At 42.0% G+C, this 27,484-nt stretch overlaps 1 protein-coding gene across 1 annotated transcript in view; it reads right to left on the bottom strand.

Moving 5' to 3' along the window:
- Nucleotides 1-27,484, bottom strand: part of RXRG (retinoid X receptor gamma) — a gene marked incomplete at its 5' end in the record, with an annotated part of 101,890 nt that overhangs the window by 28,459 nt on the left and 45,947 nt on the right. The window contains 2 exons of the mRNA XM_053469692.1: nt 180-333; nt 9,689-9,942. Of these exons, the coding sequence (XP_053325667.1) occupies nt 180-333; nt 9,689-9,942 (408 nt within the window). The remainder of the gene's footprint in view (nt 1-179; nt 334-9,688; nt 9,943-27,484) is intronic.

Raw genomic sequence — 27,484 nt, 5'->3', positions numbered from 1 at the left:
TATATATATCTATATCTATATCTATATATCTATATCTATATATATAACAGTTCAGTTATTTAAACGCATTGTTAATGTAAGTGCTATTAATTTGTAGAAAGTTGTTATTGGCGATCATGTCGCTCCAACTGGTCTGTATATAAGAGAAAAAACATGAGATATGTCATTTCCTAGATTACCTGAAGACCTGTCCCCACAGATGGCACATATGTGTTTGGTTAAAGCTCCAGGGCTGTTGCAGGAATAACTGTTAATGCAAGGACTTGCCAGGCCACTCAATCCTGGTGGAGGTTTTATATCTTCTGAGCAGCTTACGTTGTTTATAACATTAAGCTTTAAAGAAAGCAAAGATGATTTAGCCACATAAAAAATAGAAATGTACTAAAATATGATAACCAAGAATGAAATGTGGAATTAGACAATTATGCTCATGGAATAGTAAATAATAATAATGGAGGTTCTATGGCAAGGCAGATGGTGCTTACTTACATGTATGTTCTATTGCCGGAATTCTGAGGACACTAAATTACATTCACATATCACCTGCCTAAAAAATATTTAATTAATATATATGCCACTATACCTACAGTGTTAGAAAGTTAGATAGAAGTAACTATTAACAATAATGATTTTGCTCCAGGGTTAAGTCCCATGCATTTTAAATGGCAGATAGAGAATAAAATAAATGTGTTTGACAATATGATGGGGGGATGATTTCCTTTCAACAATAGAAAGATTAAGAACCCTGTTTCATGTAAAGAAATCTAGACACTGTAAGCTGTTAGTTTGAGGAATCATGTTGAACTGTATAACTATATCAAGGTCAGAGGTCTGAACAGGAAAACAGGAAGTACAAGGCAATGCAATATTACCATAAACAAACACAGTATTTGCATAATAGCTCCATAACAATCCCTGACAAAGAATGGTTACACTATACTCCAAATAGACATTTTATCTCTAAATACCTAAGTGGCAGAGAGTTATCCTCCCTTCGGTATTTGAGAATATTTTTTTCATCATAGGTGGAAAGGCAGAAATGTATCTTGAGGCGCTATTTAAATTATATAAACTGTGAAATGGAAACATATACTCCATATATGGTTAGCTAGGCAGAGGATCTAGGGGAAGAAGTATATTTGGTAGCTTGGAAATCAGGCTGTGAAAATACCCATAGCTTAACAACATACACAGCAATCCAAGAGACCACCTATAAAACTATGACACAATGGTATATATTAGTCCATCAAGTTCAACCTTTTACACATACCTATTTCTAGTTGATCCAAAAGAAGGCAAAAAACCCTACTTGAGGCAATTACCAATTGTGCCTCAACAGGGAAAAAATCCTTATTGATTCCAAAGTGGCAATCAGATTACTAATTACTGGATCTTGCTAATACTATTGTCCTTTTAACAGTTGTAGCCCTTTATGTTATGCTTAACCAGAAAAGCATCCGGACCTTTCTTAAAAATATCCACCTAGTTAGATAATACAACATCCTTAAGCAGAGAATTCCATGTTCTTATTGTTCTACTGCGAAGAAACCTTTCCTATGCTGGTGCTGAAATCTTCTTTCCTCAAGTCTCAACTGATGACCCTGTGTCTTTTGTAGAGACCTCTTGGTGAATATATCATCCTTCTTAAAAACGGGTTCCCAACATTGTACTGCATATTCAAGGTGAGGCCTCACCAATGCTTTATAAAGAGGTCAAATTATATTTTCATCTTGTGATTTAATACTCCTCTTTACGCATGCCAATACCTTAATGGATTTTACAACCACTGACTGGCACTACACTTTGTTGCAAAGTCTATGGTCTACAATTATACCTAAGTCTTTCTCATTTTGTGCTATCCCCAATGCAATGCCCTTTAGAGTGTACGTGTACGTGCTTATTTTTGGTACCTTTTGGTGCATTACCTTACACTTATCTATATGAAATCTCATCTGCCACTTATTTGCCCAGTCCCCTAGTTTATCCAAATCATTTGGTAGAGAAGCTACATCCTGGTCAGACTTTTTACAACCTTACCTAATTTTGTGTAATCAGCAAACACAGACAAGTGACTTCACATATCTATTGCAAGATCATTAATAAATAAGTTAAAGAGAACTGGACCCAAGACAGAATCCTGAAGCATGCCACTTACCATGGTTGTCCAGCTTGAGAATTTACCACTAACAACAACTCTTTGCAACCTGTCGCTGCCAATTTCTAATCCAAACTCAGGCATTTTCTCTAAGACCAATTTGTCCCAGCTTATAAAATAACCGCTGGTGTGGAACAGTGTCAAAAGCTTTTGCTAAATCTAAAAAGACAACATCTACAGCAACACCCTGATCTACACATTTATTCATAACATCATGAAACGCAATTAAATTGGTCTGACATGATCTGTCCTTCACAAAACCGTGCTGACTCCTACTAATGATATCATTATTCACAATATATTCCTGTATGCCATCTCTTAATAAACTCTCAAACCATTTCCCCACCACATATGTTAAGCTTACAGGTCTGTAGTTCACAGGCTCAGATTTGGATCCTTTATTAAGAATGGGAACCACATCTGCTTTACCAGTCCTTTGGTACAATTCCTGACTGGAAAGAATCAGGCTATTTCTTGACTAACTTCCCGTTGTATCCTTGGGTTATTTCATCTGGCCCTGGAGCTTTGTCAACTTTAAATTTACTTAATTGTTTAAAAACTTTATCTTTCAGCCATTCCCATGATTGAGTTAAGGTTTCCATAGTGCTGAATTGCCAATCGGCAGGTAATGGCTCTTCTTTGTTATATACGGAGGAAAAAAAGGCATCTCCAGATTTCAAAACACCTACATTGTCACTCCTACATTCTGTGGTATTAACCCTTTAACGTCAATCCATGTACATGTACGGGGTTGCCGTGCAACGTGATAACGACAATGCCTGTACATGTACAGGCTGCCGTTAAATAGCTGCATCACTGAGGCTGACCGTGGATCCGGGGAGGAAAGCCCTCCCCGGAAGAAAAATGGCTAAAACAGCTTAATCGCTTCCTAAACATAAACTGTGTTGCTGACATGCCTCGATATCGAGGCATGTAGCAACACAACCCCCCTACCCCGATACCCTTGAGATTGCCCCGAAGAGCAACCACAAGTGCCATCATGTAAATGACATTGCCGTCATTCACAGGATGGCATTAACAATAGAAAATGAGTTCACAGAGGGTCTATCCAGACCCTCTTGAGAACTCTCGAGCTCCTCCTGCAGGTTGAATGAGTCACCAAAAAAAAAAAGTTTTTAATAAGCAAGTCCTACAATTCTTTATCTTCACAATAGTTCCTGCATGGAAAGAGTTAAAATATTCCATAGGGTGTCTAGTATTAAAAAATGTATGATTTGATGGGGTAAATTGAATTGGCCGGGTTCAAAGATGTCCCATATATGGGACATGGGGGCAGTAGGATCCGATGTCTAAGTGGCAAAAACAATACACACCTCACAAAGGCGGCCTTTTACCTCCCAAATAATCCAATAAACCCATGCATGTGAGGTATCACTGCGCTCAGGAGATGTTACTGAACACATACTGGGGTGTTGTTTGACACAAACATATACCAGGAGTGATAAATTTATACCTGAAGTACTACCATAAATTTTCACAAAGGCTGGTGGTAAAATCAGTGCATGGAAAGGGTTAAAATACCCGCATTTCAAATACCTTGGGGTGTCTAGTTTTTAAAAATATATGATTTGATGGGGTAAATTGCATTGGCCGGCTTCAAAGATACCCGAAATGGCACATGGGGGGAAGAATTACCAGATTTGGAAAAAATGGTTTTGAAATAGCAAAACGCTACCTGTAGTTATTGCCCCATAACGTGCAGAAAAAAAGCAAAAAAAAACCATTAAAACGTTGGGTATTTCTAAACTCAGGACAAATAGTAGAATCTTTTTAGCAAGTTTTTTCATTAGGTTTTGCAGATGAGTAAAAGTTTTTTGTTTAAAAAGTGAGAAAAAGTAATTTTTTAACAAAAAATACCCATATTTTATCATTTTTTATAGTAAATTAGATGATATGATAAAATGGTATCTAAAGAAAGCCCAGTTTGGCCTGAAATAAACAATATATAATATGTGTGGGAGCATGAAATGAGAAAGAAGAAATCACAGCTAAACAAAAAAAGAGCCATTGTCCCACAATATACTACAAGTAATAACCCCTATTGTCCTTAAGGGGTTAATGTACTTAAAAATCTTTTTGGACTTGTTCTGTTCTCCGTGGCTATCATCTTTCTATTGTTAAATTTAGCCAGTCCAATAGCCCTTTTGCAAGCTCTGTTGGCATCTTTATACTTTACATATGATGCAACTGAGCCCTCTAACTTATACAGTTTAACCCCTTCGTGACAAAGGCTGATTTTACTTTTTGTACCCTTCGTCACAATGGCCGTTTTAACATTTCTGCGCTGCTCGTGTTTAGCTGTAATTTTCTTCTTTCCCGTTTACTGAACCTACACACATTAGATATTGTTTTTTTTCAGGACAAGAAGGGCTTTCTTTAGATTGTTTACATTGTTTTGATTGTATTGATTGTATTGATCATATTATTTACTATTAAAAAAAGTATAAAATATGGTGAAAATTTAGAAAAAAATGACTGTTTCTAACTTTTAGTTGAAAAATCTTTTACTCATCTATAGATTCTACTATTTGTCCTGGGGTATTCCAAATGCTAGTATTTTAACCCTTTCCAAGCACTTATTCTACCATCAGCCTTTGTCAAACTTTATGGTATTAATTTTTTTGCATTTGTTTTTTCACACACATTTTACTTCAGGTATGAATAAACAGGTTCTGGTATATGTCATAAAACACCCCAATATTTGTTCAGCAACATCTCCTGAGTACAGCGATACCTCACATGAATGATTTTGCCTGGCTGTTTGGGGGCAAAAGGACCACATTTGGGGCATGCACATTTTTCAATGTTGAACTTTGGCATTTGGGGATCCACTGCCCATGCCCTATTTGGTACATCTTTGAGCCGGGCAATTTCAGTGTACCCAATAAACCCATATATTTTTGAAAACTACACACCACATGGTATTTTAAATGCTGGTATTTTAACTCTTTGCATGCACACATTTTACCACCAGCATTGTTTCAGAGTTTGCAGTAGTATTTTTGTGTGTGTATTTTTCCCACACACACCTACTTTATGTATGAATTTACAGCTCCTGGTATATGCCACTGTCACACGACACCCCAATATGTGTTCAGCAACATCTCCTGAGTACAGTGATACCCCACATGCATGGGTTTGTCATTTTTTGGGGGAACTAAAAGGCCACATTTGGTACGTGTGCATTTTTCTAATTGGAAATTAGATGTGTGGCCATCCTTCCCCCCGTGTTAATTGGGAGCTTGTTGAACCCGGCCAATTCAATTCACCCCATCAAATCATACATTTTTTAAAAGTAGACACCCCATGGGCATTTAATATGCCAGTATTTTAACTCTTTCCATGCGAGAATTGTTTTAAGCTAATATGTTAATTTTAGGACTTGCTCACAAAAATATATTTTTTATATATATATATATTTTTTTTTGCCTTTTTTTTACATTTTTTTTTTTTTACATTTTTTTTCAACTTGAAGGTTCCCCTGATAGTGACATCAGTGGGAAACTATTTTTCCCTGGTTTTGTACTATTTTTTTCTAATTATTATTAATTTTATTTTATTTTTAATTTATTTTTACTAATCACACTGTGATTAGAAAGCTGAGCTCCATTGACTTGCATGGTTGAATGCAGTACCTGTATTCAACCTGCAAGTGGAGCCAGAGTTCTCTAGAGGGTCTGGAGACCGTCTAGCAAACTTTTTAGTCTTTATTGTTTTTTTTTACAGGGCGGCCGCCATCTTGCTTGATGGCGAAGATCACCTGCAGCGGCCTGCAGTCCATCCCAAGGTAAGTGTTTGGTGTCACTGGATGCCTCCTGATCGAGGCATTCCAACGACACCATTTAAGTTTAGGAGGCGATCGTTGATCGCCTCCTAAACGCTTTTAAAACGGGCGTCCGCCGCCATACAAAGTATGTTGACACCCCGGGGAGGGGCCAGAGATGGCCCCTTTGTGCCGATCATGGCGTTGCTGAATGCCTCGAGGTCGAGGCATTACAGCAACGCCGTTTCGGTGCAGAAAGCGAAAATAGTTCGCTTTCTGCACCTGTTTAAAGACGTGCCGGTCCTGGCACGTCAATTGTCGTTATCGACTTGATTTTCGGTGACGTGCCCGGACCGGCAATTGTCATCAAGGGGTTAAATGCCAATTTCTTTTTTCGCATTACCTAACATTTTTATTAATTCACGTGGGATATAGATCCTACAAGAATAAAACATATCTATCCAACATCAGATGGCTTATATTTTTACAGCTGTGGTTCAGTGCATGATTATGTACATGCATGGTGGGCTTGCACTTTGATTTAGACAATTTGGGTAGATATGTTTTCTACTACAAATGACAATAGAGTCTAATCTAAAAGTAGCTTTTATTGTATTTCAATATTGATTCCCTTAATCTTTCTAAATGTAACCAATTATTTTTCAATTGAACTTGCTCAGCAACAACAAGAGCCATAGCATAACACTGGAAAGGGCACTTACCACTCTTTTAATTTATGCTAAAATGAAAATACTTTTACTATGGAAACATTACAATAAAACTAGGGAACAAAATGGAAAACTTCTAAATATATAAAAACCCTAGCTTTTGCAGGTGAACCTATAGATCAAATCATGCATACAATGTTACTGGAAAACAATGTAGAGATTTGAGAAGGGGGTATTTTAATGTTTTTGTTTTCTGATGAATTAATATAGATAATGTGATAAGTTAATTATGTATTTTGTTAATGTTTGTAGTTTTTGTTCCTTGTCTTCTATGAAAAATGTATATAAGAAAATGTAATAATATAAAGAGCATAAAATAAAATCTGTCACTGGAGAATTTCATTATTTTAAGCATTTTTCTTTTGTCAGAACTGTTTACAAGCATGCTAAGACATGGCTTAAAGTTTTAGCACACTGAGATTCAAGTGTCTGTCATGTAACATTCCTTATATGAAAAAACATCTCAACACCACTGGGTGCATTCACAGTGCCCTTTTTGAGGATTGCAAATGCACTTTTGTCATTGGATACACGAATAAAAACATTGAATGGAACATAAGTCAGTTTCTTTGTACACCGCTAGTCAAGTCTGTGGGCAGTGGGCAGCCACGTACTTTAAAAGTATGTACTCCAGTATTTTATACCTCCTACATTTCAGATGGTAAAAAAAATGTCCCATTTGTTTTAGGGGGACGGTTATGGGGCAAGGCTTTTACCCTGACTTTTTATGTGCAATACACAGATTGCTACTTCATACCTCGAGCACTGTACTGTTTAGCTGCCCCACTGTCCCCCTTTTACTATCAAAAGGGGATCATAGGTCTGTTAGGGAGATCAGAGTATTTCACCTAGCTGGATCTCCTAGCTGTTAAATCTACTGTATCTCCCATGACGCCTTACTGCAACACATTGAAGCTAAGACCAACAATATGATGTATTATCATGGTACGTGGTGAGGTATTGTCTCTAACCATGCATCTGACCTACCTCTACATCGAGGTGCTTTGGGGACCTAAAATGTTGGGGGAGGGGTATGCTATTTACTAATCCATATAGTATATAACATACAACATATAATTTAACCCCTTCAACCCCAGGGGTTTTTGGTACCTCAAAGCCCAGAGCAATTTTGCCATTTTTGGGGTATGTCGGTTTAGCGATGATTCTCTTTTCCTGTGAATAGTGTACCCATATAAACTATATATTGTTTTTTCAAGGAGAGATAGAGCTTTCGTTTGATACCATAGTTGGATGATTAGCTGAAAATTTAGAATGAGAAATTTAGTAAAAACTAGCGAAGATTAGAAAAATAAACTAATTTGTTTTTACATTTTCCCTCTGAATCCTCACAAAATTAGGTAAAGTGATGGAAAATCCCCTCCAAGTTTATTAATTCAGGTGTCCTGATTTCAGAAATACCTAATTTATATAGATTTTCCCGACTTTCCCAGCACCAAGGAGCATACTATTAGGTGTACAATGTTGTATAAGTTTTATGCCTATGGCTTAACGGGTTTGGGGGTTGTGAACGGGGGCAGGAGGGTTATACTGGCTAGATGTTATGCAAGGGCAATGGGAAGTAAGGTTTTTTAATAATTGTTTTATTATCTTTTTTTATATATTTTTTTTATTTTTTTTAAATTTTAATTTTTTTTAATTTTTTTTTATTTTTTATATATAATTTTTACACAGAAATGGTTAGAGGTCCTCCTAGGGACCTCCTGAACATGCCAGTGATGTCACAATGACATCACAGCTCACATTATAATTTTTTTTGTATTATTTATATTATTATTTTAATGATTTTTTAATATTATTTTTTAAATGAATTAACTTTTTTTTTCCCCTGCTTTTCTCTTACAGGACGGGAGGGGGAGTGAGAGAGATGGTTTCTCACTCCCCTCCCCGCGATCCCCCTGCACAGATCACACTGTCTCTGTGCCTCATCGGAGGGCAGGATATCCCCGCAGGGGATATCCTGTCCTCCGATGACCTTCCGGGTTACGTCAGTATGACGCAACCCGGAAGGGAATGCCCGATCGCGCGTTTGCAACTGCGCGATCGCGCGATTGGGCACTTTCAACAGTAACAGCTTACCGGCTTTCATCCCGGTAGCTGTTACGGGAGATCGGGCAGCAGAAAGCCGGCGATGCCGGCTTCTGCTGCCAGGGGGAGTCCAGGCTGTCAAACGACAGCCTGGTCTCCCGTGCAGTGGCAGGGATGTGTCCCTGACGCTGCACGAAGGGCTGGACGTACCGGGACATCCATAGGGGTTTCTTTGTGGGGTTTTTTTTGGACGTCCCGGTACGTCTATAGGGGAATGAAGGGGTTAAAGGCATTCAGCCCATCTAGGCTGTGCATTTTTCCTGCTTTAAAGTCTCAAACCTTAATTAGTCTTTGGTCTCATCTTAGATTCAGCATACCCATATGACTATCCCATGTATACATTCCCTCTACTACTTATGCTGGGAGGCTGTGTCAGTACTTTTGAATATATAAAGAAAATCCAACACCTGGCTGGTACTGCATGTAAACTGGAACATGCACTGTTTGTTTACGAAAGAAAATGAGACTTTTCTCAAATTTTGCTGATCCTCAGGCTGCATCTACTGAAACTAATAGGCATTATGGTGTAAATTTCTTGCACATGCTCAGTAGCACTACCACAGAATTAAAGACATCAATTTACAGATAGCATACATGTGATTGGCTGCTGCTCCTGTTGACTATAATGGGAATTCTACTTAATGTACAAGAAGGATTATGGTTGTATGTTTTTGGCTTTCAGGTGAAAGCGGGGGGGGGGGAAGAGTTAGATTAGATGAAAGAAAACCAATAAATAATGCCTGCTCCTATTTGGATAAAAAATGGACTCCAAATCATTTAAAGTGAAAATAATGCTAACGTGCTCTATTAAGTTGCAGTATCCCATTAAAATTATTGTTAAATATATTTTTTAAATATGGTTTAGAAATATTTATTCAATAACAATTCATACAACATACTAATATTAGCACTTACCTGCGAACTGTCATGTCCAGAATAATTGATATTGGGTGGAGAAGACAAACAGTGCGATCCCATTGATGAAGTAATCACTCGATATGAAGGACCTATGTTATTCCCAGGGGAACATAGAGAATTCATATTTGATGTCATTGCTCTAGGAGCATTAAGGGTAGATCCTAGATACACATTGTGACTGTCTAAAGAAGTCATGGTTGATAAATTAGATGAAGAGCTGACTGATGAAGGATGTGAATGAGGAGAAGCATCTGAAGAAGAAGGAAAAAAGAAAGTAGTTTAAGCATGAACAAACATAACTATGCATGAAGAAACACAGCATAGGACTAATGTACACATTTTTTTTTGTAGTTAAAACCCACATGGTGTGCTGTACACAGGTAGATGCTAAACATAATGTAGCAACTAATGCTGGACATGCACGGCCATGTTCAGACTGGGAGTAAAAGCCAGTCCTGGAAATAACTGAATATCGGCACTGGAAGAAATTGAACACCAGACCCAATATGTTTTTGTTTAGAAAAGGGCCAAACCATGCATTTTTACAGTATATTTTGAAGAACACACCATTCATATAAAAGATACATATGAATCACAAATGTACGACAAAACACAGAACACAGAAATACAGAAATCACCTTCACAGTAGATAATAAACACCACAAATAAAAATCCTGTAACTCTACTAAAAAAGAGCTAAAAATTTAAGAGGGAGGTTGAGGGAGGAGGAAGTTTGCGATTATCAGAGAGTGTAAGTGTGTGTGTGTGTATGTTTGTGTAAGTGTATAGTGATCTGTTGCTGGTACAGCAGTTTCAATTAGTATGCTGCCCACCATGCATCTGCTCAGCGTGCCAGATGGTCAATCCAGGCCTGGTTTATAACTAAAATGAGATTGCTAAGTGAAGCCATGTTGATTTTCTTTTGACAATTTATAGGCTAGCTTTGGGGATCCTTCCCACCTGCCAGTATCCTATTTCATACCTACCGTCATGCTTACCTCCAGCCACTAGTGGTCACCCATTCCCCTCTGGATCTCCCCTGTTACCGTATTTGCTCGATTATAAGACGACCCTGATTATAAGACGACCCCCCAAAATCTGAACATTAACTTAGGAAAAAAAGAAAAAGCCTGAATATAAGACGACCCCAAAGGAAAAAAGTTTTACCAGTAAATGTTAATTCATGTAAACTCTTTTTTTAATAAAAGCTATGATTGAGAAAAAGATTTCTTTTGTTTTTATTTCTTGTATTTTCCAAACTGTCCCCCAGTTACGCACATCTGCCCCCAGGCTTGCCACTCCAATATGGCACTGTGGCCCATGATATGCCTCTTAACCCTCTATATGCCACTGTGCCCCATGGTATGCCTTTTGACCCCCTATGTGCCACTCTGCCTCCAGAAATGCCTTATACCCCTATATCCCATTCTGGCATTTAGGGGGTTAAAATGCATATTATGGGGCAGAGTGGCATATAGGGAGGTATAAGGCATTTCAGGAGGCAGAGTGGCATTAAGGGAGTTAAAAGGCATTATATAGAGCACTCTGCCTCCAGAAATGCCTTATACCCCTATATGCCACTCTGCCATTTAGGGGGTTAAAAGGCATATTATGGGGCAGAGTGGCATATAGGGAGGTATAAGGCATTTCAGGAGGCAGAGTGCTCTATTAAATGCCCCCTTAACGCCACTCCAGAAATGCCCTATGCCCCCAATTAACACACACACACCCTATAACCCCATTTAACTAACACACTCTCTCTCTCTCTCTCTCTCTCTCTCTCTCTCTCTCTCTCTCTCTCTCTCTCTCTCTCTCTCTCACCCCCTCTCTCTCCCCCCCCCCCCTCTCTCTCTCACCCCCCTTCCCCCGCTCTCCCCCTCTTACCGGTGCTTCCAGCCGGGGCAGCGGGTTGACGTCGCCTTCTGCTGCAGCCGGAAGGAGGTGTGGCTAGCAGCGGGGGTTTGTATGCGTCCGTCGCGTATACTTTCCCCGACTCTGACAGTCGGGGAAGGTCTATGCGACGGACGCAGACAACCCCCGCTGCTAGCCACACCTCCTTCCGGCTGCAGCGGACGTTGTCTACGCGCATCGCGTAGACGTCAACCCGCTGCCCCGGCAACAAAGCAGGAAGCACCGGTAAGTGTGTGTATGGGGGGGGGTCGGGTGAGAGAGGAGGATCCAGGTCCCCTGCAGCGGTGCGGGGGATCTGGATCTTAGTCTCCTAATCAGACCTCTATTTGAGGTCTGATTAGAAGACGACCCCGATTAGAAGACGAGGGGTATTTTTCAGAGCATTTGCTCTGAAAAAAACCTCGTCTTATAATCGAGCAAATACGGTACTTATTATTTTGGACAACTGAGCCAAGTTACCTGGGTGTTAGCCCTGTCATTAAATATCTGCTCTGCCCTCCAGTCTGGTCCTTTGTATTGTGCAATGTAAGAAGCCTACTGCTGTGGCTCTGTATCCTGGTCCTGTACTTCTCTTGGCAGCTTCCTAACTGATCTACTGGTTCTAATCCAGCTTGTCTGTGACCATTCTCCTGGATACTTGATTTGGCTTGTTGTCTGTATCCTACTGTTACCGTCCTGGCTTGCTTGACCACGTCATATCGCCTGAGGGTTTCCGCAATGTGCCCTGCCTGAGTGCTTCTTGCCGAATGCCCTGCCTGAAGGCTTCATGACTTGTGCCCTGCCTGAGGGCCTGAGAGTCTCCAGTCCCCCCCAGTCCGGCTACAGAGTCCAGTCCGAGGTGTCTTTCCCCGACCCTGTTCTGAGGGCCACAAGGTTCCTCATAAGACTTCAGCTGCGTCAGGGGAAAGCTGGCGTCCTGTTAGTGAAACACATGTTGAGTATTCTTTTCTCTGTACTTATCACAGAATGAGGCAGTTTACTCCACTGAAGTCATGCCAAACTGGTGTTTAGCAATTGAATGTAACCCACGCTGCATTGCTATATTAGCCCCTTATTTTGAGTATTTTTTTCATCTTTATGGTGCCTCCAATATTTTACTAGTGAGTGGTGGTGAGTGGTGGTAAGTTTTAGTTAATATTACTAATTTCGAATCCAATGTTACAGAGCTCCCAACCTTACAGATCAGCATTCTTCCACAAGTAAAGCCACTATAGCATCTGCTGTGATGGGTAAGTATGGTTTATCTATACAGAAATTGAATCTTTGTTTTCTCTTGTAGAATTGTATATTTGTTTATTGTATGTGTATTTGTATTTGAATTGCACATGCATGAATGTCAACTAACAACTCAACTGTAGTTGACTCCATTTGAATTTGCAAGTTGCTGTTGTCACGGGGTCAGGGAGAGAGGAAGGATCCTACTATGCAGATAAGCACTGTAGAGAAGTCCAGTATACAGTCCGTAATCAAAAGGGCAAAGGCAGGCAGCGAGGTCAAACGTGTCCGAGGTCGAGGCAGGCAGAATAGGAGCAAAACGGGTAAACAGATCCGAGGTCGTAGGCAGGTAGCGAGAATCGTAGTCAAAAACAGGCAAAGGTCGGTACACAAGGAATTCAAGATAATATAACGCAATCAGCACACCCAAAAAGTATTACACTTTGAACGGGTGAAGACAGGAGAGAAAAGTGGCGTTTAAATAGGTGAGTGATTGCAAACAGCTGTGTAGCGTACGCTACGTACGTTGCGTACGTCGCGTACGCTGCACAGGCTGAGTACACTGCATAGATTGCGTACGTTGCGTAGATTGCGTACGCCGCGTACGCAGTGTACGCAGCGGTACGCCCGATGCGGACCTGCGCCGCGTCATAACCGCGTCCCCTTCGGTACGCGAGGGAGACGCACCGACGCGCCCACGGCAAGCAGACGCGGTCCCAGCAGAGGTGGAAGATGCGGGACCGCGACACCGCCGTGTGCGCACGGCGGGAACCGCAGCGATGGAGGAGTCGGGACCAGGCGAGGCAGCCCTGGCGTCAGAGGTAGGTACAGCGGCGCGCGTGACAGTACCCCCCCCTCCAGGAGCGCGTCCCGAGCGAGACGGAGCCGGACGAAGAGGGTGGAGCGCATGAAACCGAGCGACACGAAGGGGAGCATGAACGAAGCGTTCCTCAGGGCCGTACCCCTTCCAAGCCACGAGATACTGAAGGCCGTTACGAACCCTACGTGAATCAAGGATTCTGTCGACGACGTATTCCTCATGACCATGGACGGCAAGCGGGGCTGGAGGCTTGAATGGAACGGTAAACTGATTGGATACATAGGGTTTCAGCAGGGAGACGTGGAAGGACCGCGGAATCCGCATGGTAGGTGGCAAGGCAAGGGACACCGTCACGTCGTTGAGCTTGGCACGAACGCGGAAAGGCCCAATAAAACGAGGCCCCAGGGTCCGGGAAGGTTGCCGCAAACGGATGTGTCGCGTAGATAACCAGACACGGTCGCCCACTTGATAGTCCGGAGGTGGAGTCCTCTTGGCATCAGCAAAGCGTTTATAGCGAAGTTGGGCTTTCAGGAGAACCTCCCGGAGTTTCTTCCAGTGAGCGTCCATGTCAGATACACGTTTGTCTACCGCCGGTACCATGGAGGAGGAACGAGAAGACGGAGGAGGCAGTATGACAGGGTGATAGCCCAGGGCAGCAAAAAACGGGGTACATCCAATGGACTCATGCAGAGAGCCATTATAGGTCATCTCTGCGAGCGGCAGGAGAGACGACCAATTGTCCTGGCTGTCGTTGCTGAACATTCGTAGGTATTGTTTGAGTGTTTGGTTAGTCTTTTCGGTTTGTCCATTGGTCTGCGGATGATATGCAGTCGATAAGTGGAGCTGTATTCCGAGCCTTTGGCAGAGGTGTCTCCAATAGCGGGATATGAATTGTGTACCGCGATCGGACACCATGTGGAGCGGAAGACCGTGAAGACGGACGATGTGATTGAGAAAAACATCGGCAAGTTGTGAAGAGGATGGCAGGCGTGGTAAGGCGACGAAATGAGCTTGCTTAGAAAAACGGTCGACGACCACCAAGACAGTCGTGTTACCCTGTGATTTGGGGAGATCCACGATGAAGTCCATTGACACATGTGTCCAGGGAGCCGTGGGAACGGGAAGAGGATGCAGGAGACCTTGAGGTTGACTCCGAGAGGTCTTCTGGCATGCACAGGTGTGACAGGCGGCCAGATATGTTCGGACGTCTCTGGTGAGTGATGGCCACCAGAATGACCTGCGGATGCGGTATTCTGTCTTCCGGAACCCAGAATGACCAGCGAGGAAGGACTTATGTCCCCAGTGAAGAACATCCGTATGAAGACCGGGAGGAACGTAGAGACGCCCCGGAGGAGGACGTTCAGAAGACGGGATGGCCCTTTGGGACATACGGATCCTGCTCATCGTGCGTATGGACAGACTGGCAACAAGACGTGTGGATGGAATGATGGGTTCGTTGATGTGCTGATCCCTGTGGTTATCGTGTTGTCTAGAGAGGGCATCAGCTTTGATGTTTTTGGAGCCTGGTCTGTAGGTGATATAGTAATTGAACCGGTTGAAAAATAGCGACCACCGTGCTTGTCGAGGGCTTAATCTCTTGGCGTTCTCGATATACAGCAGGTTCTTGTGGTCTGTTAGGATAATCACGGGTTGTTCTGTACCCTCTAGAAGGTGGCGCCACTCCTCAAGTGCCATTTTGATGGCTAGGAGTTCACGGTTACCAACGTCGTAATTCCGTTCGGCTGCAGAGAAACCCTTAGAAAAGAAGGCACAGGGATGATATTTTGTGGTTTGATCATGACGTTGCGATAGGACAGCCCCTGCTCCGGTTTCGGATGCATCTACTTCCAGGAGAAACTGTTTGGTAGGATCCGGCCGACGTAACAGGGGAGCTGAGACAAAGGCTTGTTTTAGCCGTTCGAACGCCTGTCGGGCGTGTGTGGACCACTGAGACGGATCGGCTCCTTTTTTCGTCAAGGCGGTAATAGGGGCTGCTATGGTAGCGTAGTTTCTGATGAATCGCCTGTAATAATTTGCAAAGCCCAGGAACCTTTGGACGGCTTTGAGTGTTCTAGGGAGGGGCCAGGCTGTGATGGCCTCGAGTTTGGCAGGATCCATGTGAAGCCCTTCGGAGGAGACGATATAGCCAAGGAAGGGCAGACGTGTCTTCTCGAATATGCATTTTTCAGCCTTGGCATACAACCCGTTCTCCCTTAGCCTTTGTAGAACAGCTCGTAGGTGGTGTCGATGTTTCTCGAGTGTTGGAGAATAAATGAGAATATCGTCCAAGTACACGATGACATGAGATAAGAGCATGTCCCTGAAGACGTCATTTATGAAGGACTGAAATACTGCAGGAGCGTTGCATAACCCGAAGGGCATGACTTTATATTCATAGTGCCCGAAGCGGGTGTTGAAGGCCGTCTTCCATTCATCCCCGGACTTGATACGGATCAGATTGTAAGCACCCCTGAGGTCTAGCTTAGTGAAGTATTTGGCTCCTTTCAGGAGGTCGTAGATCTCCGTGATGAGAGGAAGCGGGTACCGGTTCTTTATGGTGATACGGTTTAACCCCCTATAATCGATGCATGGCCGTAGGGAACCTTCTTTCTTGGCCACAAAGAAAAATCCAGCTCCAGCAGGAGAAGAGGATGGGCGGATGAAGCCTTTGTCCAGGCTTTCTTGGATATATCGTTCCAGAGCTTTGTTCTCCGGTTCGGAGAGGGGATAAGTACGTCCCCGTGGCGGATCGGTTCCAGGCAACAGATCGATAGCACAATCGTAGGAACGGTGTGGTGGTAGTCTCTCCGCATCTTTTTTGGAGAATACATCCAGATAATCCCAGTAGTGTCTAGGTACTATGGTCTTGGGATCTGTGATCTCGAGAACGAGATTGAGTCGTGGACAAGGCATGACACAGGACTCTTGACAGTAGTTGCTCCACGCTAGTATGTCTCCTTTTACCCAATCGATGTGTGGGTTGTGCTGTCGCAGCCAGGGATGTCCCAAGATTAGAGGGGCATGAGGAGACTTGATTATCTCAAACGTGAGCTGTTCCTGGTGGGTTACCCCTACCAGTAGGGTCAGAGGTACGGTTTCCTGTGTCACGAGTCCTGATCCCAGAAGTGAGCCATCAACGGAAGCGACCAGTGAGGGAGCTGTCTTGGTACGAAGCGGTATGTGCTGCTCCTTCGCCCACTGGTGATCCATGAATATGCCCGCAGCCCCGGAATCTATGAATGCGCGGGTGGCTACAACGTGTTCCTCCCAACGGATGGAGACGGGCACCGTCAGGCGTGTAGTGGGAGGAGAAGAAAAAGGACGTGTGCTTAGGTTGCCTTCTCCGGTGCAACCTAAGCGTTGTCTTTTACTGGTTTGCTGGGACAGGAGAACAACAGGTGATCAGCTCGGCCGCAGTATAGACAGAGCCCCTGTGTCCGTCTGTGTTTCTTTTCGGCCTCAGTGAGGTGGCGCACTGTCCCTATTTCCATGGGTTCGTCGACCACGAAGGAGGAAGATGTGGCAGCCGAAGGCCTTGTGTAGCCGGAGGCGAGCGGTACTGGTCTTTTCCCACGGGAGTGTTTGTTCGCCCTTTCTTGGATACGTTTATCCACTCTGAGACATAGGGCTATGAGATCCTCAAGATCCGCAGGGGTATCATGGAAGACGAGGGCGTCTTTGATCTTCTCATTGAGGCCTCGTCGGAAGGCTGCTTTGAGAGCGCCCTCTTCCCAGTTGGTTTCATGGGCCAGGGTGCGGAATTCCACCGTATACTGAGCCAAGGTTTTGCGGCCTTGTTGGATGTCAAGCAGTGAAGACTCCGCTGTTTCTTTACGACCTGGCGCATCGAAAACAGTCCGTACGGCTTCCATGAAAGCGGGGCAGTCCTCGAGGAGATAGGAATCTTGCTCCACGAGGGGAGAAGCCCACAGTAAGGCATCACCTTTGAGCAGCGAAATGATGAACGAGACCCTCTTGGAGGATGTCTGGAACGCCTGGGGGTGATTTCGGAAGTGGAGCATGCATTGATTAAGGAAGCCACGGCATTCCTTCGGATCTCCAGAATATTTGTCTGGCAGAGGGAGCCTGGCAACAGCACCTGTGTCCTCGTGATGAGCGTCTCTGTGATGGGGTGTTCCCACAGTTGGGAGAGACGTCAAAGAACGCAACAAGTCCGTCATGGCATCCACCTTCTGTTCCAGGGACTGTAGCTGGGTGGCCTGCGCCGCCAGACGCTGGTCCTGTAGGTCTTGGCGGGCTTGCAACCGCGCCATATCCGCGGGATCCATGTTAGGACCCGTTCAAAACTGTCACGGGGTCAGGGAAAGAGGAAGGATCCTACTATGCAGATAAGCACTGTAGAGAAGTCCAGTATACAGTCCGTAATCAAAAGGGCAAAGGCAGGCAGCGAGGTCAAACGTGTCCGAGGTCGAGGCAGGCAGAATAGGAGCAAAACGGGTAAACAGATCCGAGGTCGTAGGCAGGTAGCGAGAATCGTAGTCAAAAACAGGCAAAGGTCGGTACACAAGGAATTCAAGATAATATAACGCAATCAGCACACCCAAAAAGTATTACACTTTGAACGGGTGAAGACAGGAGAGAAAAGTGGCGTTTAAATAGGTGAGTGATTGCAAACAGCTGTGTAGCGTACGCTACGTACGTTGCGTACGTCGCGTACGCTGCACAGGCTGAGTACACTGCATAGATTGCGTACGTTGCGTAGATTGCGTACGCCGCGTAGATTGCGTACGCCGCGTACGCAGTGTACGCAGCGGTACGCCCGATGCGGACCTGCGCCGCGTCATAACCGCGTCCCCTTCGGTACGCGAGGGAGACGCACCGACGCACCCACGGCAAGCAGACGCGGTCCCAGCAGAGGTGGAAGATGCGGGACCGCGACACCGCCGTGTGCGCACGGCGGGAACCGCAGCGATGGAGGAGTCGGGACCAGGCGAGGCAGCCCTGGCGTCAGAGGTAGGTACAGCGGCGCGCGTGACAGCTGTACTTTCCATTATAACCTGCATTGACATGGGAATCAGCCATTTCCTTATGAGTAAAAGTGTAGCAAATTTATGTTGCAAGTTAGTAGATGAGTTGAGATCACTGAATTTGTGAATTGGACAATTTGGTCCAAATGACACAAGTTAACCTTGAAACCAAATGTATTCATATTGGACCCTTAACATTTATTTGGGCTCAGACATCTAATTATAAAAAAAATCTGTACATGTAGTGCTTTGTTAACCCATGTTGTCATACTTAATCATGGATAATGTGAAAAAAGTTCCCTAAAAGTGTAAAAAAATATTAAGGCACATGAGGCAAACAAATTTTACTAGTAATTTTTTCTCAGCACTCTAAAGCAGCAGCAACCACTCTGATGACATTTTAAAGCTATACTTATTCAAATGATGTACCTGTCGTTCCCACACGGCCAGTACATTGCTTTATAAACATGAGTACTGCCAGCTAGAATTACAAAACGGTAAGGACAGAGACATCCTAGTTTAAGAAACCTCCAATATAAAAAATGAGCATTCCTCAAATAATGCAATCAAGCCTAATGTAAACCAAATTTGTGATTAAACACGACAGCAGAGTTTTAGTTCTAAAAGGGAGACTGCATCATTTAAACAAAAATGCATCTCAGAATTGCTAGGAAATATAAAGAAAAAATAATTTATTTGCATCATGTGTTCACCATCAATCACAAATACAGCAATGGTAATTAATGAATTTGCATATGAAAACCCACATTTATTTTACATCAGGTAAAAAAATGAGTGACATATCCAGAAAATGTATACTGTATACTTTTTAGGTATCAGAATACATTTAAACAGCAATAATGCAGTACATGCATTCATTCAAGTGATGCATAGATTTTTGTGTGAGCTATCCATGCTCAATTAAATAAAATAGCCCGTTAAAACAAATAGAGAAGAATGGACTTGTAATTGATACATACAGTATACTGATAAAAAACATACCATCCAGAGAATCAGTATTAAAAGAAGGGATACATTTTTGCCTGTGCAGCTGTGCATTAACTACAGTACAATTGCGACAATGAACACTAGAGGTCGCCAGAGTTAGGTCAAAACAATATGGATTAGATAGTACTTTTGATAAAATTTGAAGCTCACACTAGCATCACAAACCATGCTTGGAAATGATTTTTATTAATTTAAATGCGTGTAAAGAGTCACAACGTATAGGAGAACTAGAGAATTTTGCAGAATATTGTTGTGCCCCATGGAGATTATTACTGCCAGAACAAAACCAGAGATACTATTCCTGCAGCTACAATATGTCAAGCAGAAAGGTATCCTAACTTATAGGTACCTGCTAGAAAGCGACTTATGGCACTAAGGTAATGAGCAGGCAAGCCAAATACAAGATATATTATGGTAACAGTGGTTAAATATTCACAGCTTGCATTTGGTACCACTCTGTCCGTCTTGAAATATTTTCGAAATGTTTTAGCACTGACTTAAAATACACACAAAAATTACCATTTGTTTTCTATCTTCTTTTCTTTCTAAGTTGACAAGTATACATTAATTAATTTAAAGGTGATCGCAAATGCATTGTATTCCATTCCAAATATGAAATTAAAAGTTTGTAAAACTATTATGTAAGGTACAATGAAAGAGAAATGTAATGAGTGCATTTTCTCACATTAGGCAAACAGTATGACTAATACAGTCAATGTGTACCTTCAATACGAAGGTACATATTGACTTTACTTACTGTAAAATGTAATAAAGTTTCTTCAGTAATTCAAGTGCATATATTGTAGGTTTGGCTGCTAAGAGTCCTTTGCACTGTTTCTATGTGTCAGCTGTGTGTGTACCTCCATAGCCATTAAATATTTAAACACTGGTTTTATATTGCAAACACTGTATACAAAAAATGCAACATGTATAATATAATATAATTGAATCACGTTAACATTTACATATATAGTCTTTTATTCTATTCAGTTCTAACGTTACAATTGCATCTCAATCTTGTCACCAAACCCTAAAGGAAGTCGGCATTGTCTTTAACGTAAGGTTTGAATAATAATAAAAAAAATCATATATTTAAAATACTTATAATACATAATATAAAAAATATGTAAACTTTTTGATTGCCAGATGGACTCCAATTCGTCATTATCCTTTCACATGCTAAAAAGCTAGAGAATAAAAGATGCTCTTTAGATTGCAGTAAAGTAATATAACCACTTACTGCTGAAGCTTGAAGGAAACTTCATGACTTGATAGCGTGCATGCATCTTCATATCATCCTCCCTTTTACCTCTAGTCCTCTCTGGAAGAAAAGTGGTCCCTAGTCTTCGAATCAGATGTTACAGAGCTCCCAACCTTACAGATCAACATACTTCAACAAGTAAAGCCACTATAGCATCTGCTGTGATGGGCAAATATCTCTCCCTCTACATTCAGAGTTGACCATTACTCATAACAAGCAAGCATTACTGTACCGGTAGATCTTACAGAGCTCATGCAGTCATTTCAATAGCAGGCAGACTGTGCAGAATTCTGTGCCTCTCAGCCCATAGGGGGTGGTTTACAAGATAAAATGGAAGAACACTGTATTGCTACAGTTTTTCCACTTTAGGAACTCAAAACAAAAGTAATTGATCAATTTCTATTAAAATACACACAAGTAAACAGTGACAATTAATGCACTGAATACATATATGAAGATGAATTTTACAGGACAAATTTTACAGGTTTCTAAGATATGTTTAATTTTTGCTAGGATTATCTTGAAAACACTCTTACTATAAAAATAAACAAACCTGACACCGTTATTTGCTTTTTTCATAAATGAATATGTAAAACAATAACAATGTTTCGTGTTCATAAATAAAAATATACGTATTGTCTTTTTGTCATCTGTTCTGTGATCAAACTCTCAGTTTTTGAGTCATATAAAAAGTTACATATAAGTAACATAGGAATTGAATAAAAGGCTGTATCAATACAATATTTTAAATGAGTACTTAAGTTTCAAAACCTTATTTCATAGGGATCTCGTTTATGGAAATCACCCAATTTTTATTAACCCAAACAAGTGAAGAATGCACAAGTATACACAAATTATATATCGATTTGTAGATGACATGTTCACTTAAGAAATTGAAGGTCTTCTGCCCTCAATAGCCTGAAAGCCCACAAAGAAATTCTTGAGATCACTAGACTCAATTAATCTACTTTAATACCCAGTAAAGATACAGTTTAAATCTTTGCACAAAACACATTTTATGATCCTTTAGGATGTGATAGCTAATATTTGCTCGATTATAAGACGACCCTGATTATAAGACGACCCCCCAAATCTTAATATTAATTTAGGAAAAAAAGAAAAAGCCTGAATATAAGACGACCCTATAGGAAAAAAGTTTTACCAGTAAATGTTAATTCATTTAAACACTTTTTTTTTAATAAAAGGTATGCTTGAGAAGAATATTTTGGTTTTATTTCCTTCTATTTTCCAACCTGCCCCCCAGTTATGCACATCTGCCCCAGAAGTGCCTTATACCCCTATATGCCACTGTGCCCCATGATATGCCTTTTAACCCTCTAAATGCCACAGTGCCCCATGATATGCCTTTTAACCCTATATGCCACTGTGCCCCATGATATGCCTTTTAACCCTATATGCCACTCTGGCACTTAGAGGGTTAAAAGGCATATTATGGGGAAGAGTGGCATATAGGGAGGTTTAAGGCATTTCAGGAGGCAGAGTGGCATTAAAGGGGTTAAAAGGCATTTCACAGAGCACTCTGCCTCCAGAAATGCCTTACACCCCCCATTTAACACTCCCCCTCCCTCCTCCAAACTTACCGGTGCTTCTGAGTTGGGGGGGCGCAAAACACAGGAGGGTCCAGGTCCCCTGCATCTGAGCCCCAGGTGCTTAGTCCGGGCAGCATGTAGAGCTCCACGCGAATCGCGTAGAGCTCTACACGCTGCCCGGACTAAGCACCGGGGACTCAGAAGCACCGGTAAGTTGGAGGGGGCATAACACAGGAGGATGCAGGTCCCCTGCATCCTCCTGTGTTATGCCCCCCCCCCCAGCTTACCGGTGCTTCTGAGTCCCCAGTGCTTAGTCCGGGCAGCGTGTAGAGCTCTACGCGATTGTATCGTGTAGAGCTCTACACACAGCCCGGACTAAGCACCGAGGACTCAGATGCACCGGTAAGTTGGGTCGGGAGTTAACACAGGAGGATCCAGGTCCCCTGCATCTGGGTCCCCAGTGCTTAGTCCGGGAAGCGTGTAGAGCTCTACGCGATTGTATCGCGTAGAGCTCTACACGCAGCCCGGACTAAGCACCGGGGACTCAGAAGCACCGGTAAGTGGGGGGGAGGGGGTTAACACAGGAGGATCCAGGTCCTCTGCATCGCTGCGGGGGATCTGGATCTTAGTCTCATAATCAGACCTATTTGAGGTCTGATTATAAGACGACCCTGATTATAAGACGAGGGGTATTTTTCAGAGCATTTGCTCTGGAAAAAACCTTGTCTTATAATCGAGCAAATACGGTTAAAGCAGACCTGAAAATAATGGGCAGAGTGGGTTAAATGTGGTAAAAAAGCCCCCTTGGAGGTTGTATGGATTCTACACAATCCCACCATATGCATTTGACCCTTTCTCTGCCCCTCCAGCTACATGGGTTAAAAGGCTGCCTAACCCCACTGCCATAGTATGTCAGTCAGCGCTGGTTCATCAGGTTTCCGTAACGGTCTAATAAGATCCCATGCACGTCTTGTCATACCCCTTGAATCTGCGTATTGTATAAAGCGCTGTGTAAATTGTTGGCGCTATATAAATATAATAATAATGTGCAGAAAGAGCTCCAACTGCTTTCAATGAGATCACTTTGCTGCCACTGATGGGCTATAAAACGGGAATATGCAGGGGCCATTGCTCTAGGGCCTAAGCTTCTACTGGAGGTAAGTATTTTTAACAGGTTTAATGAATAAATATTAAAGTACTTACAAAGTAAAATGCATTATCTGTTTGTGAGGCTGATTGGGACACTGAAGTCTCCCTTTAAACAAGAAACCTGGTCTAAAGGGAAAAAAGGTTTTAACTTCCTACAATGTTTTGAAATTAAGTAGCTAAATAAAGACTTACACAATTCTGTTGGCATGAGTCCCAGAAACCAAATAGAGAAAGACCCTCTAATGTAAATAACCCTAGCAATACTGGTAGGTTTTTTACTTTGTAAAAATTAAAATCCAAGTAATTCTGAAAATGTTATAAAATATTTGCATTATTATTCATTATCAGTAATTATTAAATTATAAACATATGAACTACATAAAGTGGGGCATTCCCCCCGGGTGCTGTGGTTCCCGCACACTGTGCAAGGAAGCATAGACATCTGTGTGGCCCCAGTGCTGCTCGTCAGGCCCCCGGACAAGCGAAATCTGCAGGTGAGGTAAGGGGGAGACTGAATGAATGAGTAAGTGAATGTTATAAGTGCAGGCTGTTAAGGGGGCAGAGGTGGCACAGGCAGGCTGCTAAAGGGGCAGAGGTGGTACAGATGGGGCAGAGGTGGCATGCACAGGCAGAGGTGGTACAGGCAGGCTGTTTCAGGGGAAGTAGCGGCATAAGCAGGCTGTTTATGGGGCAGTAGGGGCACAGGCAGGTTGCTTCAGGGGCAGAGGCCTACCACATCAACCCTCAATGTCTGGTTTAGTGTATGGTGATGGGGGATGCGCTGTACCACCATCACTGTCTGGCTCAGTATATAGTGATAGTTAAGCTGTATCACATCTGCTCAGTAAATGTTATTTATTTAAATGTATTTAATTTATTTCTAAGTTAATTTATTTTTTCAGATGTCCAGTTGACATTCAGTTTAAGAATTTGTGAAATATTCTAGCCAACATTTTTTTGTGGGAGTCTTTACATTTTAATGTGTGTGGGGTGCCACATACAGGATCCGCCCCGGGTGCCAAGTACTGTAGGTACACCCCTACATAAACTACACTTGTGTATTGCAATACTGGCAATTACATGCCATCTGTCAAAAAAGGATTCATTTGTGTGTGCTAAAGTCTATCTTTACACAGCCCACTGAATCGTAAACTACGTGTTAATCAGTTCTATTAAATCTAATTAAGGATGAGAGGGGCCAATGAATTGAACACAACATCTACAACTTTTGTTAGGTTAACACTTATGTTGTAAACTTTTTTGAATACAATGCAAAAGTTGATACTAAATTTGAAATGATTTTTTAGATATCTACAAAATTTGGCTTGAACTTCCAAACAGACCACCAAGAAAAGCAAACCACCAATAAACTAATGCAATATCTTAATGTCAGTCTATTTGTACTTTAGAATGGAGGGCCATGTGTCACAAATACAAAAAGTACTCAGGAGAGTGCTGGCAAGCAGAGCAGTGGAGGGCAATTGTCCACTGGGCTGTTATGATTTGTAAATTGTGGGCCACTAACTGAAACATTTTGTATGCTTGAAATGCAGTTTCCTATATAGTCATCGGGGTGTTTGGGGCACCAAGGTCTTTAAAGCAGCCCATCAGTGATAACAGTATTACTAATAGGAGCAGTTGCGATTCCCACTGCCATAGTTGGTCATCCAGCCAGACCACATGATGGGGTTGTTTTGGTTATGTCAACATTGTGCTCTGAGAAGGGAAGAGGCAGGATGAGACATTGTTTGCCCAAGACATCATGACCCTGGTCTGTACGTGCTGTCGCTTTTCATACTCTGTATTTAAGTATTTATGCTTAACAGAGGAGTTTTCAAGCAGAATAAGTAATAGAACAGTATTTGAAAATCCTTAGTAATCCTGAAATTAAGCTGGTGTAGAGATAGAATGCCAGAAAATACAGACCAAAAAATACATTTTTTTAAAAGAAAGCCATTTACATAACACCTTCTTCAATGGCTAGTATTTTTACAGCCAATAGGGTAACATTACAAGGTAAACAACAAGGGGATGGCATACTGTGACTGGTCAATGCAAAGGTCTATTTTCAAAATCACCCTTTTAAATACATTTTAACAATATAACACTCAAATTCTCAGCTTTGTGCACTTCCCCAGAAATCTGTGTGACACTGTGTTCTGTTTTATTTACCCCGCAGCAATCTCTTGGCAACTTTGTGTCCCAATGGTTGCTGTTTTCCTCCATCTAACCACAATGGAGCAGAATTTGTAAATAATTTATGTGGTGTACAACTTGCTAAAACATACACTTCAGTGGAGCTAGGGCATTGTAAAGATTTGAATGTAGGATTCATTTCCTTACTCCTGTTGAGATAGTTTTTTTATTTTTGTTTCATTGCTCCTTGGAGATAAAAATAATCTAATTTGATGTTATGTGGTATCCATATTAGCATATGATGCATACCCATATAATGCATGCATGTGTATCTCTATAATAAGACAGACTTAGGTAACAGAGTAATGCAGTATGTCATCGCATTGTTTTGAAATTGTAGAGTTCAGTAACAGTTTTAACCACTTCTTAAAATTAAATTAACAGCAAGACACTCAGTTACCGTCAAACTAAAATACACTGTTGAATATAATAAATAACCAGTGTCACACCCTAGAGGCAACTTTACAGGCGTTTTGGCCTTACGCCACTTTTAGCTGTTCATTTGGGAAAGAAGTCTTGGGGTGCTGTGGTACTGGTAGCAGAAATGTATCTAGGCCAGGCATTATCCTAGGTCTGACCCTTGACAGGTTCACAGCCACCTGCTACAAAAGGGCCACTGCTGCTGCCATCCTCTATGCTAAGTACCTGGCTATGGTGTGGAGTAAGTTTACTATGGAGCCTGTGCTCCTAAGAACAGTGCTCCATCATGTATATTAGCCAGTTATAAGGGATATATAATTTCCCCAACCAGCCCATGGAGCAGTAGTGAGCTGGGGAGTCAGATTGCCACTTAATAGGGTGATCTACTCATTGTCATTGGTGAGGGGTGTTTAAGAGGAGATGGTGGGTGGAGGCAATGTGGCAAGTATGGGGGGGCAGGTACATGTTGGATAATGAGCAAGAGTAGAGAAAGAAAGAATATAGAGGTGAAAGAGAGGCAAGTGAGTGAGAGGGGAAAAAGTACACACTATTTAAATGACTACAGGTGTAGTTTTTCTCTGTGGTCCAGTCACTGCTTCCAGGGACAGCACCTACAATTGTTTTAAATAAGAGTGTTAAAGCTCATTTGGTTTCCTGACAAGTGCAATACTAAGATATATATATGTGTATATATATATATATATATATATATATATATATATATATATATATATATATATATATATATATATACTAACACATAGACTTCCCACATGTTGGCCATAATGCTGGAATCTAAGTTAACTCTTTAATTGGGCACTTATGAGTTATTAAGTTGGCAGAGTCCCCAGAATAAGCCTTGGAATTTAGTGAACTCTTTAATTGTCCACTTATTAATTATTATTAGCATAGAAAGTGACTGCAGATAAGAACTATTTGACCCATCTAGTCTGCCCATTATTGAGTTGGCAAAGATCCCAACATAAGTCAGGGAACTTCACCAACTGCTGTAATCAATGTAGAGATATATTCCCTTTCATTTCATTGGTGGTTAAGTCATATTGTGGTGATACAGCCCTTACTGGCTTATATGAATTATGGCTGCAAACGCACGTTGTTGCACATGAATTGATGTGCACATTCACATTTAGAATGAATGACCTGTATTTACAGACTACAACTGAATTTAGTCAGGAGCATTGAATTGACCCCAGGTTGTTGTGTCTACTACTGAAAATCAAATATAGCAAGCAATAAATGGTGAAGATTACTTGA

This window comes from Spea bombifrons, chromosome 6, assembly GCF_027358695.1.
Source record: "Spea bombifrons isolate aSpeBom1 chromosome 6, aSpeBom1.2.pri, whole genome shotgun sequence".
In the NCBI taxonomy this organism is placed as follows: domain Eukaryota; kingdom Metazoa; phylum Chordata; class Amphibia; order Anura; family Pelobatidae; genus Spea; species Spea bombifrons.
This window is presented reverse-complemented; position numbering and strand designations above follow the sequence as displayed.